This window comes from Pholcus phalangioides, unplaced genomic scaffold (assembly GCF_987345545.1).
Source record: "Pholcus phalangioides strain wild (caught in Gottingen) unplaced genomic scaffold, Ppha-v1.0 ptg000011l_1, whole genome shotgun sequence".
NCBI lineage: Eukaryota > Metazoa > Arthropoda > Arachnida > Araneae > Pholcidae > Pholcus > Pholcus phalangioides.
The window spans coordinates 18119076-18137540 of NW_028301604.1; the positions used below are offsets into that span (position 1 = coordinate 18119076).

At 34.5% G+C, this 18465-nt stretch overlaps 1 protein-coding gene across 2 annotated transcripts in view; it reads right to left on the bottom strand.

Annotated features, from left to right (window-relative positions):
* The window catches only part of LOC149080168 (fasciclin-1-like), a 163832-nt gene that overhangs the window by 11213 nt on the left and 134154 nt on the right, over positions 1-18465 (bottom strand). For both annotated transcript variants that reach the window (XM_089239204.1, XM_089239203.1), the window contains exons 7-10: positions 15252-15435; positions 13973-14129; positions 10549-10687; positions 9645-9792 (exon numbers count right to left, since the gene is read on the bottom strand). In XM_089239204.1, the coding sequence (XP_089095330.1) occupies positions 9645-9792; positions 10549-10687; positions 13973-14129; positions 15252-15435 (628 nt within the window). The remainder of the gene's footprint in view (positions 1-9644; positions 9793-10548; positions 10688-13972; positions 14130-15251; positions 15436-18465) is intronic.

Sequence of the window (18465 nt, forward strand, 5' to 3'; positions counted from 1 at the left end):
AAAAATTTAAACACGACTCGAAGGTAATTTGTCACAGAGAGAGTTTCCATAATAGAAAACTTTGTTTTGACAATCCTCACTAATGCTTTCACAACATAAAGACAAATCACGCGAAAATGAATTGTATGAGTTGCTGAATGTTTTATTGCAAATTTCGAAGAGTTCTTGTTTGTACTACATGTGCAATGAATAACGTCTGTTACGCATGTACAATATATCTAATGTGTGTGTGTACAGATGTTTTTAAAATAATATTTATTGACCCTATTGTACATTGTATGGCTGACACAAGGAATACTATTTTCAAATCTTCATTTACTCATATAAAGAAATGGGTTCGTATCTCAATGTGTTTAGATGCTGGATGATCGGGACTGAAAAAATAAGAGTTTTTAAAGTACAGGGTGCCCCATAAATTCGTAAATAGTTTAAAAATTCATAAAAGTTGAAATCGGTAAATCTAAATGTTTGCGGGAAAAAGTTATTCTCTCGAAGGAAGATTTTTTTAGTATAAAAAAACATTTAATTCAATTTTTTGTTGAAAGAGGGTACTGCATGTATGCAAATCACTGAATATATGCAAATCAGAGTCCTATAAAATGCAGGATGAACGATTAACAGCTCATTTCTGAATTTTCCTGTTACTGGCGCTTACATAAGGTTTTCATGTGATAGGTGGATGAAGCTTTATTGGTGAAGTGTTGTTCTACCAAGTCACGAATCACCATCCTGAAGCTTTACGAACGTTTTGGGCACAGAAGAGATTGAAGAGAGGCTCACAGGTCTAATCACTTCTGCTGAACTTGTTTTTTTGTTCCTCTATCGACCAAAATTAGAACTAATTTTTTTTCTGTGCCAAAAGAAATTCCCCTTTCTCGTGAGAATAACTTTTTCATAAACCGTATTAACCAATTCCTTTAATTTTTATGGATTTTTAAATTATTTACGAATTTATGGGACTCCCTGTATTTGCTGTGCAGATAACTTATGACAGAAGACTCACTGAAACAATCATAACAAATTTTTATTGCCATACACATTTCTAAAAAATCTGTATAACCCACGAAACTTTGTTGGTTTGATCTATGAATTTTTACGTTACTAATCGCATCTTCATCTTTTAACGGCCATATTCACCGACAGAGTATAACTACAATCGCAGGTTAAAGCATTAGTGGCCGTATTCACCAACACAGTTCAAACTGCAATCGCAGATGAAAGGATTGAAAATCGAAACGGATTGGTTATATAAATGCGTGATTTTTACCAATCTGTGTCAATCTCTAATCCTTTAACTTGCGATTGCATTTAAACTCTGTTGGTGAATACGACCGTAAGTCGCGAAGTATACCTGAAAGCTAATATTTAAATGAAATTGGGGATTGGCTGTTGTGGAAAATCGTCAAAAGTGAAACCTTTAGTCTTGTGTGTGTGTGTAAGGTATTTTTTTCCCTCTTTTCATCAGATTGCTACATGACTGCCTAAACTGTAGATAATAGTTTCCGACGTGTGTTTAACAATGAGCGGTTTGGAGTTTTTTTCACCTCCAGCCAGTTTTTACGTGTTTGATAATTTTTTTACTTTGAAGGTATGTCAGAAGCCTTCAAACACAACTGTAGTCCCGATCAAGTAATATCTTTCAAACAGTAACGTTTTATTACATGATACTGAATCTTTTATAAAATCCAATCAGAAATATTATCTTATGTACGAAAATGTCTATATCACATTGTAACACATCGCAAAAAATGATCTTTGATTCTTTCCATATATTGCATGAAACAACTATCTATGAAACACATGTGTGGACAAACATGCCTATTTAGATTCAACCGTTCCAATTGAATAATGATAAAGTTTTGACACCCAAGTTGACGAAATTCGTCGATTGTTGAAGAGCAATGGCGTTCATGCATTTGAATGCTGAAAGGCAGATGATAGAACTAAGAGGACATTGAAATGGTGAGTTATTGAACTTACGTATTTGACTTGAATTATTCATTTTATACATCTCTTATACCAAACCTCTTCCCACATTGTATCAATTCATAGAGAGGTATTCCTCTATCGAATACTCTCTCTGCTCTACTATAGAATTCAACATAAGTTAGAGGAGTATAATACTGATACGAGATAAGGGATAAACTTATCACACATCGATTAAACTATCTTCGGCTCAGTAGATAGTAGCTATGGGTGGCGAATAGTAATGACGTACTCGAATTGTGGGGAGTCAGTTTATATCCTGCATGTTGGAGAGCTTGAAACTAGCTTCCGATGTCTTTCATGTGAGTAATCAACGAAACGTTCCGGCATGATGTATCGCTGGTTGTCTATAGAAGCATTAATACATCTGAACGCGCCCGATACACATTAAAGGCATATAATACGAATCGGTTGTCTATCAGTTCACGAAGACACGCGCTTTAGCGAGCCAGCCCAATACAGGCTTCATACTACACGTAATTTCAGTGTCTGATATAGAGCACCTGAACAATATTCTTCTATTCCTCACAAAAACCTATTAAAAAATACAGTAGTCTCTCAACTATCTGTCCTAGTTTAAAAACACTAATAAGTTTATGGATGTTACCTTTTCACATTTGTATAATAATTTATCATTGAACAGTATCCTTGTCAGAAACTTTCCTAACGCAAGGACACAAGAAAACGGCGACATGACCACAGAAAAAATTGCTACCGCAAGGAGTCTCGCATCAAGGGGTTAGCACACCAACCTCTCGGTGAGTATTAAAAAAAAGCTGACGTTCGCGGAATCGGAAATAAATTGTAGGTCCCGGTCTAATTATATAGCCCTTGCGTGCAGAAAATCACCGTGGTGCGACGGAAATGATCCTGTGATCAAATTGAACAGTAAAATATGTTAAAATAATTTTTTAAGAACTTAGCCTACGTTTAACGTTTATGTTTGTTTATTTTGAAAGTGTATGTATTTGGACTGTATAGTGTTTTTCACAGGGAGGCACCTCGCACTCCCTGTAGAGAATTTCAATTTCCACGCTGCCTCCCCATGAAGTCCAAAATGTGTTGTTTTTATGATTTGCATATCACAGGAAATTGAAGTTATAAATTACAATTTCACTACACTAAATGTGTCCTTCATGCAATAATAATGAATGAAAATAACCCCGTGGATCCACGGAGGTCCACTGAAAAAAACTGCAGCACACAATGTACATGATTTTATGCTTCCTGCAATTAAGTTAGACGTTATAAAGTTTACCTTGAAATGTGTGCAAGATTTTTATTCTTGGACTTTCTTTTTTAAAGCAATATAGTTCACACAGAACATAACAAACACACATTTATTAAGTACTTTCTTGTACTCACCAACACAGTTTAAACTACAATCGCAGATTAAATGATTAGCGATCGACACGGATTGGTTAAAATTCTCGATTTAACCAATCCGTTTCGATCTCCAATTCTTTCACCTGCGATTGCATTTTAAACTGTGTTGGTGAATACGGCCGTAAGAGGTCAGAAAGTATGAATAAGAGCGGGTTTTCGTATAAAAAGGATATTTTTGATTTTATGTGGGCTGGGGTATAAAGTGCTCCCCAGCGCGACCCAACCCGCAAGGGTAAAAGGCTTATATCCCGGGTGGGACAGAGCCTGGGTCGTGACTGGTCTGTCGGGGTAGGAAGTGAGTATTTATGAAACACTGTCCTATCTGGCTTTTCCGTTATCCGGCCTTCCCTTTCACCACGTTAGGCCGGAGAGTACAACGTCTACTGTATTTGAACGTATAAATTAACTATTTTGCACGAGAGAAAAAAAAAATTAATGTCTTCTATAATATTAAACGCTCAAATGCGGGAAAAACTGATTTTGACATTTCCTTTCGAGTTTATTTGCACTGTCACTATATATAGTGCATGCCATCGAAAGCATTCTTCAATAAGTATTTATTTCACTAAGGACATCTGCGGATGTTTTTTATAGGACAAATTTCACCTTCAAAAGATTTCTTAGTGATCCGTCCGTCAAATGCTTTATGCACTGGTTAGTTTTGATAGGAAATGTAATAAATGGGTTCAAGAAAGACGCATAAAATGTGTGTTAGTGATAGCATTTAGACCATGACTCGACAAGTACAACAGACTTGGCGAGATGAAATTTCTTGCTATCAGGAAGCAAAAAAAAAAGACGATTTGTGGCCTAATACCGAATTTTCTTACACATTTGTATGTGCACGGAACGTACGTACCACTGAAGTCATTCACAATGACGTCAATATGCATGCAAGAATGTCGGCAAACACAGGAAGTGTTATAAAATTTATCGACTTGTGATCTAGAAAGATATCGGCAAACGGTCCATACTTAAAAAATAGCTCTCGTATACCAACTAGTAATCAACGCATACTGCTTTTTTTTAACGTGAATGTCTGAATGAACAGCTTTGGTCATTGTTTTTTTGTCGATAGTCATTTTTATGCCCCCGTTCTCGTATACAAGGGAATATCTGGTTCTTTATTTACCACCATTTTAGTGTTTTCCCGCATCTTTGCTACAGTCTAGACGTTTTCCCAGGGTACTATCAGTATGTTTTGCTATTTTGCATAGGGCCTAATCATTTTTAGTGTTAGGAAATAAGATAGCTAATACTAATAAGCATAATATTTTTTGGGGTGTGTTGTGTGTGTGTGTATGTATATATATATATATATATATATATATATATATATATATATATATATATATATATATATATATATCTTCTTCGTGATTAAGTGTTGAGCATTTTATTTAGTGTATTTTAGTGTATTTTTACGTATGTTTTGCATTGTAATATTACATTGTTAATTTTAATTAATATTTTCTTGTAATTTTCTCGTAGAAATTTATTGTAAAGTATCTTAGGTTATTTTAATTTGTTTTAACGATTTTCTCTTTCCTTTATGAGCGGAATTTATTTCACTTCTTATCTAGCTTTAGCATTAGTATGCCTCGACCTCGAATAATGTTGTGCAAAGGTAGCGACGGGAGGTTTCCCTGAACAGGGGGGGGGGTAGTAGCCGATAGTTTCAAGTGTAAGGGTTGTTTGGAAATGGTAAGACTACAGCTCGAGGTCGAAGCATTGCGGGACAGAGTTAGGGTTTTGGAAGGCTCGGTATAAAGAAGCCACCTGTTGTCGAAGAAGCAATCTCCACGTACAACGACAGTTTAGAGGGGGGTGGGTGGTTGAGGGTGAGGTGGATGGTGATAGCGATATTGGTTTAATTATCGGTGATTCTATGGTTAGGGAACTGTGGAACAGGGTATGTAGGGATTTTCGGGGTTTCTAGCGCTGTTGTTTTCCTGGGGAAGGTGGCAACGTAGACGAAAGTTCCCTGAACAGGTAATCATGATCAAATCAAACAAATCAGGTAGGAACAGATATTAGTGAGTCTCTATCAGAGTAACGGGACTTGTTATTATTCGCCCGGGAAGGGGTTCAGATGCGGCAGTGATTCCAGCACTGGCAAGGGGTAGTAGGTGTTATAGTAGTAAGATCTACCACTTTAGGGATCCTAACTACATCGCCAGACTTCATGATGTAAGCATAATGTTCCTACATGTGTAAGCATAAGAGGGTTGTCAGATTACGATTTCAATTACCCGGGTATCGATTGGCAGAACCTTTCAGCTAGAGATTAATATGAAAGAGACTTTCTTAAGTTGGTGCTCGACAATTTTTTCTATCAGCCTGTATCAGAAGCCAAGAGGGGTCTGCTATTTTCGATTTAGTTCTAGTTCACTATTTCCGAGAATCTTGTTGAACAACTTTCGGTGGGGACGAGTTTTCCTTTAGTGATCATAAGGTTATTAATTCGTTTTGTAGCTTCTTCGCGCATAAACCCGAACAACAAAAGAATGGTTCCTTGTTTTCGAAGAACCAACTTCGAACTTTTGAAAAAAAGGTTAGGATTGATTTTCAATGACCCGTTGGTATCAGTGAGTGTGGTAAGTCAGTGGGAGGGATTCAGAACAAAACTGTCCTCTGTTTTGCACGATACCATACTCTTTTTTCGTAAAAAGCGGGTTTGTTCATCGCAACCCATCTGGTTCACGGATAAGGTGCGTAATCTTTATCTTGAAAACAGAAGGAAACAGAAGGAAAACAGTCTGAGAATACAAAAGTGGAAGAGATGACTTGTCAAAATTTACTGAAAAAAGAAGGGCGTCGAAGAAAGCGATGAGGGATAGTAAAAAGTAAGTTGAATCTATGTTGGCGGATAACATTCGGCTCTGACCTAAAATAATTTTTTAATGCACGTCAATAATGGATGTAAGGGGGACTGCTGGCCCCCTATCGGTTGGAGGGTCTAGAATAGGAAGCAATGTAGAAATTTTAGTGATTTCAATGAGTTTTTCGCATTAGTTTTTGAAAATGGAAGCGATATGCAAAGTACCAGTATAGCATGGGGTGAAAAACTCCTCAACGAAATTAAAGTGGTAGATGTGGAAGTTCTAAAACTGCTAAAAAATGTATGTGCAAGCAAACCACCAGGACCAGATGATATCTATCCTTGGGTCCTGTGGGAATGTGCAAATAAATTGTTGGGGTGAGTCGCACAGATTTACGGGAGTAGTGTTACTCAGGGTATCATCACGACGGATTGGAAGCTTTCTAATGTGGTTTCGATATTTAAAAAGGTTAGTAGAGAAGCCGTGTCCAATTATCGTCCAGTGAGTTTGACGAATTCACTCTTGAAAATCTTTGAAATTATTATCAAAAAGCAATTGGTGAAGTGGATAGAGGAGAATAATCAGGATAATCAGGGTTCAGAAAGGAGAAGTCATGTATAACCAACCTACTTTGCTTCTATGATCACGTGACTTAGGCTTTGGGTAAGGACAAAAATGTAGACGTGTTCTGCTTTGATTTCGAGAAGGCATTCGATAGGATCCAACATGGTAAACCCTTGAAGCGTCTACATGAGATTGGGATTGGGGGCAACTTGCACAATTTTATTGAAACGTGGTTAAGAAATAGGTCACAACGGGTTATGGTGAACGGGGAATTTGATTGGACAGGTGTGAAAAGCGGAGTCTTTCGTGGAAGTGTCCTTGGCCCCATACTTTTCACTTCTTATCGATAAACTCGATCAGGGTACCAATGGGATTGTTAGGAAATTCGCACACGACTAATGGGGTAGTCTGGAATCAAAGCGATAGGGAATTGCTCCAGACTACCCTTAACCGGATTGCGTCGTGGGCAACTGGATGGGGCATGCCTTTTAGAGTCGACAAGTGCATGGTCATTAATTTTTTTTCGAAAAACCCACTTTCCCTTACGATTTGTGTTATTATTCCGGATGGAACTAGGATCACCGATCAGGGCATTCTTATTGATGAACGAGTTAGGTTTTCTGAACATCATTCAGCGGTGGTCAAAAAATCGAACAGAATGCTTGGTTTCATCCTCAAAAAGGTCTCTTCGCACTCTCCAAAAGTGATATTTCTACTTTTCCGGGTCTTAGTTCGTCCTGAATTGGAGTATGCTGTTATATTTTGGAGACCATACCTTCAGAGGGGCATTGACTTGGCTGAGGGGGTTCAGAGAAGAGCCAGCGGGATAGTAATCGAAGTACCAATAAGTAAAGTACAGTATAAATAATAAAAAAAAAAGTAGATTGTTTTTCCTCCTTGTTTTATTATTATTCTCGGTGTTGAGTGAGAGCATTTATCACCTTCCACAAAATCAGCAAAAAATAATAATTTTCTTAAAATGTGTAGCTTTTGCTGAGTGTTTAGTGATTTCCACCGTGGCAGTTATAATGCTGATCAGGGAAGTTTTAAAAACCACTTAATGGGTTGAAACTATGTGTGGTATCATATTTACTTAACCCTTTACTTTTCTTTCAGTTTTTCACATAGGCACGAAGTGTAAAACATATTCTATGCCGAAAAGACGATGAAATTCAGAAAAATATCAATGTCATAATGACGAGATTTCATATCCACTCTTTTCTTTCCAAATTAATCGATATTCACCGCGATTTGGAAATCGGAAGTTTAAATCATCGGTGGGTGGGGGGGGGGAGATTGATCATTTAAAAATCTTATGGGTACCTTAGATCTGTTATCTACACATGTAGTACATACTATTGATTAGAGACGAATTATTTATAACGTGAAAAAGGAAGTCCTTTATTGAATAATAATAATAAAATAAATCGATAAAACCCACTAAGTTTCATCTAACACTCTTTCAATGCGTATAGTAGAATTTCTGAACACGCTATATATAAATGGGAGCCATTACGAAACGGCAGATCGAGTAATTTAGAAGAAGATTACGTTTCGAACGTGCTTTCTACACAAAAATAAAAACATTTTCTTGACATCTAGTCATTACGTTTGTTTTACTAGACGTAATGCATGGTGAAGTATGAGCAAGTCTAATAAAATCTTCCCATACTGTAATATACATTTCTATTAGGTCTAGTTCAATGAAATTCAAAACCGCTGTCAGATACTGCATGAACGTGATTTTTCTTTTTGAAAATCTCTGTAACAAAAGCAATGACTTGAGTTTCTCGATACTGTAAACGAAACGGATCATGAAATTGATTACATAAAACAAAACTTCCAAACTAGATCATTTTACATCAGAAAAAATTTCTTTTATACAATTTCAAAGTATGTTTAGTTTAAAAAATACGCATTTTTTATTTTAAAAGAGAATTAATAATCCATCCAATATTTTTTTCTAATTTTAATTTATTGGATGAATTTATCAGTTCTTTTTAATAGGATAGTAATTTTTGATACATAGTTTTTATATGTCCTAGGTATGTTGAACACACAAGACGTTAAGGCGAATTAAAATGGTCATTGGTGAAGTGTAACCTAAGAGATAATATCAATAAATCATGCATTCATAGAAATATAAATATTAAAAATAAATTATAAAATAGAGACTAGATGAAAAGATTAAGAGCTTTAGAAACAAAATGTTTCAGGGCTAATTCATAATCGAAAGAAATGCGTAAATTTCTGTCATTCAACAGTAAATGCAACAACAACTATTTGCTGTCCTTTCTTTCGGCATTTGGTGCGTATTTCCCAGCCTGCACTTCTGCACAGTCGAGCTTACCATAGCGTTCGCATTTTTCTCGTGATATTGTCCACGCCATACCGTAATCATAAATTTCGACAACGCTGCACCGAAAAAAAAAGAATATGGGTGTGGTTTAAGCACGGTATATATATTCGCCTCCCTAAATTACAAGGATCACGGAAATTTCGAGTTCAAAGATAAATATACTCAATACAGAGCAACCATGTTTCTTTTGATACATTTATTCGAATATATTTTTTCCCGGTCGTTTGTCTCTAGGTTGTTATAGAAAGTAATGATCTCGGGATACGTATAACATATCTCGATATACAAGACATACACACGAAGATATTGAAGTGTTCCTTAACTGTCGTCAAATGATCAATGAAGTCTGAAAAGAAGCTAAAGAAATATGGTGCATAATAGAAACTTCTTTTTATATCATCTCCCCTCCCAACACGCATGCACATATACTGTACATAAAGACCCTGCACATGCATATATACATAAAGAGAATGGAGGAATCATAAATGAAACTAATTTCATTTATATTATAACAGTGGGTTACTCACTGAAGATCTGGGTCATGCTCTAACTTGCTGTAAACAGTCAAGTATGGCATTCCGAGGACGCGGTTAATGACATGGAGAATACCGTTTGTAGCTCCAAGATCCGCCATTACTGCTGTTGCATTCACTCCTCCTCCTTCAACTGTGAGAGCTGCAAAAGACGAATGGAATTTTCTCGTGTAAAGTGAGTGATACTGACCAACAAACGTAGTGAAGAGATTCACGTTGTTGTTGTATAAGGATTAGTCCTTCCTCTATGCAAAACTGTATCAGTAACATTTATAGGACAAATGATAATTGGTATCTACAGTACAGTAAAACGATTTGGAAGCAAAATGTGCAATGTAAAACTTAACCTTACTTCAAATTAAAACTTTTAATAAAAAGTTTAATGTTGTATCATATGAGAAACGTAAGCATTTTTGTCTTCTAGAAATATGAAGATAGAGTGAATACGGAAAGTAAATTTTCAGCAGTTAGATGATTCAAATACAAATACAAGGCCGCAACAGGCAAAATGCCCAACGAGGTGGCTAAGGAAAAGATGCTCATAACAAATATGGATGGCATATATTACTAAAATACAGCAATCCAATCAAAAATGCAATTACAAAATAATGTATATACACATGATAAAATATTATTCAATGCCCATAAAATGTATTTATCTTTGTCTTATTCTAAGTATGGATAACATCTCGACTTAAGCATGCTTATTAATACTTTCTAATTCCCACCATGTTTATCGTTTCATGCAACGTCATTTCATTTTAAAATTGAAAAAAATACCACGTATATTTTCTGTTTAAAAAGTGAGTTACTCAAACTTAGATAGCATTTAAAATATTTTTATAAAATGTGAATTGTGGTGTTTATTACCAACGATAATAATTTAAATGCTACGCACTTCTGTTACGATCTTCTCCAACAGCTCTGAAGTACAAGTTTCTCTGGTTGTCAGAAGCCATCATGTTCCAAAATTTGTCTTCGCTGTTCCACACGTCAATAGTCGCAACAGATTGCATTACCATGTGAAGATCCAAAAGCTGTAAACAAAACTTTTTTCACTTCTCAGATAAACTCTGAATTGTTTCTGTCATTATTAATTATCAAATTATGTAACTCAAAAAGTCTAATCTCTGTTACGGCTCTCAGCTGCACTTTCATGTCTGATAGATTGCTGTCAGAAATTTATGAGCAGATTAAACCAAATCTCATTTCTGAAAAAAACAGTGGTCCATTAGATATTAAGTAAATTTCTGTGGATACGCCAGCACTTCAATCATGAGCCAACAGGAGATATTGATAAGTGAAAACACAGGACGGGCATTTAGATGTATGTCAATATGTTACAAAATGACTTTGCACAGTTCATCGAAGTACCCGTGTTTCTATTTATCCATTTTGAAGACGCTACGGGATCACATGACCCGGAAACTCAAACGAGAGTCTGCTTTCAATCCAATTTTCATTACTACGCAAACTACCAATCAGCTAATTTTGTGGCTTTTAGAATAGTGAGTTGAATGGAAAATCTTGGATAAAGTCATTATGAGGACATCACAGCTTTAGCGTTCGAAGTCAGCTATAATTTTTATGAGAGAAAACAAAACATTTGAATAGTTGCCTTCACTTCTAGCAACTTTTCAGACTTCTATTCAGACCGAAAGCGATTTTATACTCGATAACATAGGATTTATTCGCCCCGATATATATAAAGAAAACAAACAGCTACAAAGAAATAGGTAATTGAGCAGAAAGCATTCGCTATCATGGAACATTTCTTTTTTTTATTCTACATTTACTAGATATATTTGTTGTTGCTTGTTTCGGCTTACAGAAAGTTCACAAAGAACTCTCCTCAGTTATTGAAAATACACAGGTAGTTTCAAGGTTCTCAAAAAAAATCTTTTCTTTCGGGGCAAAGTAATTTTTTTCCCGGAAAGAAAATGTTTTTTTTGCAAAAAATGATTGAAATATAAATAAAAGAAGATCAATACAAAATTTGCTATACGTGTTTTAGTTGTCCTTGAGATTTAGGAAAAGAAATCATACATTGCCGTGGCAAAAGCAAAAACCTTATTGCACATTACCTCCGGTATCCATGTTGACATAAGCTCGGAAAAAAAGTCTTATTTGAAACTTTTTTAAATATCTTTTCTTCGGGCATAACAAATAAAATAATAGCCTAAGAAACACAATAGAATTATTTTTTATTCTTATGCGATATTTTTTTGTCCGCATTGGGATTCTGGTTTTCTTTGTGTTTATACTGAATCTACATTTTGCGGAAAACATGAACCAAACGCTTTGAGGTTACATAACATATCCATAGAAGTAGAGTCGGAGAACCCTTGATTCTCAGAAATATATTTTAATGGGTATCGATTGGTTCCACTTTTTTTTTAAAGAAAATGTCTTAAATTCTTTATTTTCGTCATCGCGGAAATTGCGTTGTATCATTTCTTTGTGAAAAATTAGTGAATGTATTTTCAGAAAAATGTAATTTGTGTTGCAATCCAAACATTTTTTTTTCCTCAACCCTTATTTGTAAGAAGTGGCCGCTGACATATTTGCCCCCAATCGATTGTAAAAGTGACCGCGGAATGGAGGTACTTTTAGCATCATGATTAAGGAGCGATCGTTCGTTCTGAGTAAAACTGTCCTTGACGGGACATTTTTCATTTCGAATAGAGGTGGCCACCTATTTATGCATTTATTTTGCAAGTATGAAGATAAATACGCAGTTCAAATGATATCTAGAATTTGATAAAGTTCATGTAAGTTATGAGGCGTAGTGTGCAAGAGTGGTGCAAGTCCAAAATAGACTTTCGGAATAAGTAGTTCTTTATGGGAACTTTTTGAATGCCGGGATTGCACTATAAAAGTTTTATAAAAACTTTCTTTTATGAGACTTGAAAAATTCAACCAATAAGCGCATCGGTTACATTCGAGCAAATGTAAGCGATAGTCTCATTGGTTGTTTTTTTTAATTTTAGTAAAATATCTTTTATCAAATTCTTATAGAGTAATCCCGACCTGATTTAGAGATATTAAATAAAGCATTTTTTTTATTCACAGTTAACTCATTATTGAATATGACTAACTATTTGAACAAGTGACGATTATTGTATACGATTGTGCAGGTTAAGCTACCCATGTATGGTGTGAGTCAGGATCGCTGTAGTAATCGTTTCTCGCACGAAGAAGGGGCCGACAATGCCTCTGGCGCATACCGCAGCCCATGCAGTAACTTTAGGCGAATGCAGTGGTTTCTCTTCACACAAATGAGGATTTTCGGAACCCCAAAATCTCCAGTTTTTTTTTTTTAATTTTAAAAAATTAAAAAAAACTAAATTCGAAATTTCTGTACAACATTCTTACAGTTTTGCTAATAAACGTACCGTTTACCGCATAATTCTATTGATCTTTGTTGTAGAGATATTTAATTTTGAAAGGGCTTATTCGCTGATCACCCTGTACAAAGGCAACGAATTTTCTTCCCTTAGAGCTCTCGTACACTGAACGTGAGAAAACGTGAGTTCGTTCTCCGCAAGTACAGTTGAATTTTCTTTCCTGGATTTATCTTCGCATCAGCCAGCGGTTGAAGGTTTCAACCGCCGTTGCACTTTTTTCGTCTGCTCACTCATTTCTTAGAAACAAACATGGAGTCATTGGGAGAGATCCTTTTCGAAACCGCCTCCGCAGTAATTTGCGTCAAGAGGTATTTTCCTAGAAATATATTGCTCTTTCAATCCATTTTTTCTGTTCTGGAAATGAAGAAAAATGAGAAGAAAACGAATCTGAAATATACAGTTGATGAGGAACAGTCCGAGTATTTTTTCTTTCGAAGACTTCGGTGGTGATTCGGCAATTTTCAAGTAAAATGGCCCTATGTAGCTGTATTTACCGATACCTCGGATCTCTACGGTGTTGGACGCCCACGACGAGGACAATCGAGTACGCCCTCTCTCCAGCGTTTACAAATAGGAATACATTTTCCCGAGTTGTTACTCTTTATCAAAAAACGTTTTGCAATGCTCCTACTCCTGATATTTTCAGCCGAACGTTTAAACTTTACTGCACACAGCTTTTTTTAGCAACTTGATTTTCTTCGTTTGTCAACAATGTCATACTCTCTTTTCTACTTTTGCTCCTTACCAGCAAAAGCTATGCGTGTTGACAAAGCTAAAAATGCCACATTGTTACGAGTCATTTTTACAGGTGTAATTCTCTGAAATAGCGTCAAATTTCAATTTTTAATACACAAAATGTGAGGAAAAAACTCGTCTATTTATTTTTTTATCAGCCTATAATATAGATAAACTTACATTACGAGCTGCTGTAGCATTTTCTTTGATATTTCTTAGTTTTTCTCCATCGATAGCCTTGAAAGCTTTATCTGTTGGAGCGAAAACAGTTTTTTGAGCTGCATTTCTAAGATGGCTGATGAAGATTGGATCTTTGTTCACTAGACTGTAGAATGTTCTAAAAAATAAGGAATAAATCTTTGAAAATCAAGTGAACTGTCAGCTACTTTAAATAACGTAACTATGAATTAGTGCTGCGTATTTTTCGTACTGCTGAATTTATTCTTCAAATGGAAATTTAAATCGATAATTTTGCTTTTTCGTGAGAGTATTATATTAAACATGAATGCATTAATTTAGTTAGATGATAAGATGAAAATGTGTAGGACATTTCACAGAAAATGGGAGGCATATGCTTTTTTCGAGTAATGCTGATATACTTAATGTTTTTAAAAATAATAGTTAATGAAAAAATTTTAACTTAAGATAAACACAATGTGCACACACATATCAAGAAAACATTTATTTTCTGGATACTATAATATAAAGAAAATAAATGTTTGCTTGATATCTTGGGCTGAGAAAAAGCCATCCATCTCTCACAATGTGCATAACTTAACCAGTCATTGAATCAACAGATTCGTTCACACCATTCGAATCACTGACATAGGTAATAACCATTCCAGTGTCACATGAATCGCTAAATGTTAGCCCTTAAATGCGTGATTTTTTCGAATTTTACTGCTTATACAGGGTCTTAAAGAGGACGTACAGAGGCGTCTCAAAAACCACATATAACATAAATGTATTGAAGTAATATTACTTTCAAATATATAACTACCTTCTTTGTGATTCAAACTGCAGTAAGGAAAAGATCGGGTTGAAACATCAAGGTAAGAAGAAAGAAATGCAAAAAGAAAGCATTTAAACAAATTAGTGAAATCACAGCCGCACGTGCTATGCAACAAACAAAGAGTTGTTGCGGTGATTGGCTCATCTACCAGCAAAATCAAAATATAAAGTAGAAAGAATATGACAGTGTTTGTGTAAAGGGGATTCGAAATTTTTATCTTCAAAATTACTGCAGTAATGAACGTTTAAAGCACATATGCAAGCTATGCATTTAAATGTTAAAACTTCGCCAAGATCACAAGGACTACACGTTAACACCATCGGTTTGACCATGGAGAGAGGAAGAATTGTTTATGCCAAAGTGTTCATCTAGGTTCTAAACCGAGAGAAATGTATAGGTAAAATTCGTATTTTAGGTAAACGTGAAAACAAAAAAATTTCAACGTACTTTAAATTGTTGTCTTTTTCCTTTTCGACGAGATCTAAGATTTGCTGGTCGATAATAATCAGAGGGTGACTGATCAAGTGAACCACTCCATTACTTACTGGAATATTTGGTTTCACGATTTTTGCCCTTACGACTCCTTTCCTATGACGTGCATCACCTTGGATGGTGTTACTTTCGATGAACCCTATCAAAAAAAAGGAAAAAAGAAAAATAACGATTTTGGAAAAAAAGAAAATAATTGATTTGAAAAGCATTGATATCAAATATTCCTGGATATTGAAAATAAATTCAACTTTAGGAAGAGAATATTTTTCTAATTAAAATAGTTATGATTCGGAGGGATAGTTTTCATATTTCAATTTAAAGTTCTTAACATTTTTAGGTATTTCTTTTAGATTTACAGGTTTGAAAGCTAGAATGTCAATGAAATTAGTTCCCTTATTGAATTTCAGGAGTTGGACCTGTTTTGCCATTAAGCAATTGTTCCAATCATATATCGGAAAGTGGGTGCGGCTGTTCTATGTCATTTGAACTTCTATTCATATTCGTATTACCGTTCGTATAAAATGTAATTTTATAGAGACGAAGAAAATTTTCATTTTTCTGTGTCCGTAGGTGTTTAAAGAAAGTTTAAACGCAGCGTTCGTAGGTATTTCGACTTCAAAATTCTGCATGCCACCTACGAGTATTTACTCAAAATTTTGCATTCCTATGCATCCAAAATGTTTATTCAACATTTTTCTGAATTTACAGATTATCTTTAGTAGATGTAGTTTAGTTTTAGAACTAGTTTGATTGGAAAACATAGAGAAGAAGAGATACTGATGATTTCTTTATGTGTAGCGGAATTTTTCAATGATCTAAAAAAAATTCAGGAAAAAAATTTTGTCAGACCAGCATCCAAAACGATTTTTTTTTTTTTTTTTTTTTTTTAATAACATACAAACATATATACAAGCATATACAGAAACACATTTAAACATACACTTTTGATCTCAAGGGACATGCCTGTCCTTCCAGTAGGTCTACAGGGTTTCTCAGTAGATTATTTTTCTTAGCAACAGCCTATTATGGTTTAGGTCGGTTTATAATTGTTCAATATACAGTTTTTTTTTTGTTTTTTTTTTTGTATTTATGTTACAAAGAAATTTTACATACAGATGGATTGTATCATGTGGTTGTATTATTGTTGTAATATAGATTCTAGACTGGTATTCATAGAAAACGTGAATATATTGTTATTAGATCTTATGTAATTATTTGTATGATTGATTGTATGGTATAGATTCATTATTTTTGGAGCGGTGTATCTATAACTCTTTTGAAATAACGTTTTATTTGTATTTGGCACTTTATATATGTTATTTAATCTAGATGACGTTCTATTTTGTTTCATTTCTAACCAATTATTGTTTAAGAATGAAAATTTTATTAGTCTATAAACATAGTTTTGTCTTATAGTTAGCTTATGGCATTCTGTTTTGTTGGTGTTTATTGTGGTGCTTGTTATTTGGGATCTTATCTTGTTATATATATTATCTAGTTTTTGTATATCTGTTTGATATGCACCTCCCCAAGCAGTGATTCCATATGTTACTGTTGAATATATCCAAGCATAAAATAAATCTTTTAGAAAGTTATTGTCTATTGTGTCTCTTAGTCTATAAAGAATTGCTGCATATATTCTTAATTTTTTTATTATTTTTTCACACTGTGATTTCCATTTTAAATCATCTTGTATTATTATTCCTAGGTAGTTGTATTCATGTACTCTTTCAATTTCTTGACAGTTACATTGTAATATATGTTGACACGGACAATGATCATGAATTTTTATACTTAAATTTGCCAAACTATTTATGTTTCTTGTTTTTAAGCATATGTATTTAGTTTTCTGTATGTTTAGTTTTAGTTTATTTTTCTTGAGCCAGTTACTGATTTTAAATAGGTCCTCTTCAACTTTTTTTATTAAATTTGTAATTTCAGTGTCTTCAACATACAGTACTGTATCGTCCGCGAATGAGATTAATTTACCATTTATGTTGAGTTTGAATACATCATTTATGTAAATGAGAAACAATATCGGGCCAAGCACAGATCCCTGGGGGACACCTTTTTTTACTTCTATGAATGTACTCATTTCTTCACCTATTTTAACTGATTGTTTCCTATTAGAATAGTATGATTTAAACCAGCTCAATATGTTTCCACGTATACCAGCTGTTGACAATTTTCCTGTGAGTATCTCTAAATCTACGTAGTCAAAGGCTCTTTTTAATATTGTATCGGCTCTATTGTATGTTCTACTGTTTATATAGCAATAGTAATCTATTATTCCCTCAAGATTGTCAATATAGTAATTAAATAATTCTTCACTTTCAATCCATATTTCACTTAGGCATATAATATCTATTAATTCATTTAAAGTTCTAAGAAATACCACCAGACTGTCAAAATTTGCTCTTATACTTTGAATATTCAATGTAAGAAATGTCAATGTTGAGTTTGGTTCACTGGGGCAGTTCATACATTTTTTTGCTTCACTAATGTCCTCCAGAGGTCGTTGGTCCTGCATTTCGAGAAAGTTCTCTGTGATCATTTGCACTGTGGCTTGATTCTAACTTTTGCAAATGCTCTTGGTTTGTTATCCTGATTACCCTTGAAGTTTCATCCCTCCGGAGAAATGTTTTCCCTTCTTTCGCCCACGCGAACTTGAAATCCAGTTTGTTTTTCGTTTGTCTAGCCAGGTGAAATAACTTCTTGTTTTCAATTGTTAGATGTTCGTTCACATATATTCGGACATCTTGAAAGATCGGGTTTATTTTATCTGCTGTAAGGGTATTTTGTCGCTTAGCCTTTTGAATCCAGATGTTTTTTGATGTTTCACTATTGAATCTTACTATGATTGATTTGGGTATATTCTCATTTCTTGTTGGGACTCTGTGAGCACATTCAATTTTAGTTTTTTCAGGTATTTGTAGTTGTGTTTTTACTGCTTGAATTATTTCTTGTATATTCTCATTTGGGCTTTCTGGTATTCCATTTATCTCAATGTTATTTCGTCTCATTTTGGTTTCTAACTCATTCATATGATATTTCAAATTTCCTATTTCTGCTTTCATGTTTTTATTTTCCATCTTGAGTTCTTGATTTTCTCTACTTATTTGTTGAACCATTTCTTTCAAGTTTTCTACCTGCTTTGAAAAATCTTCCA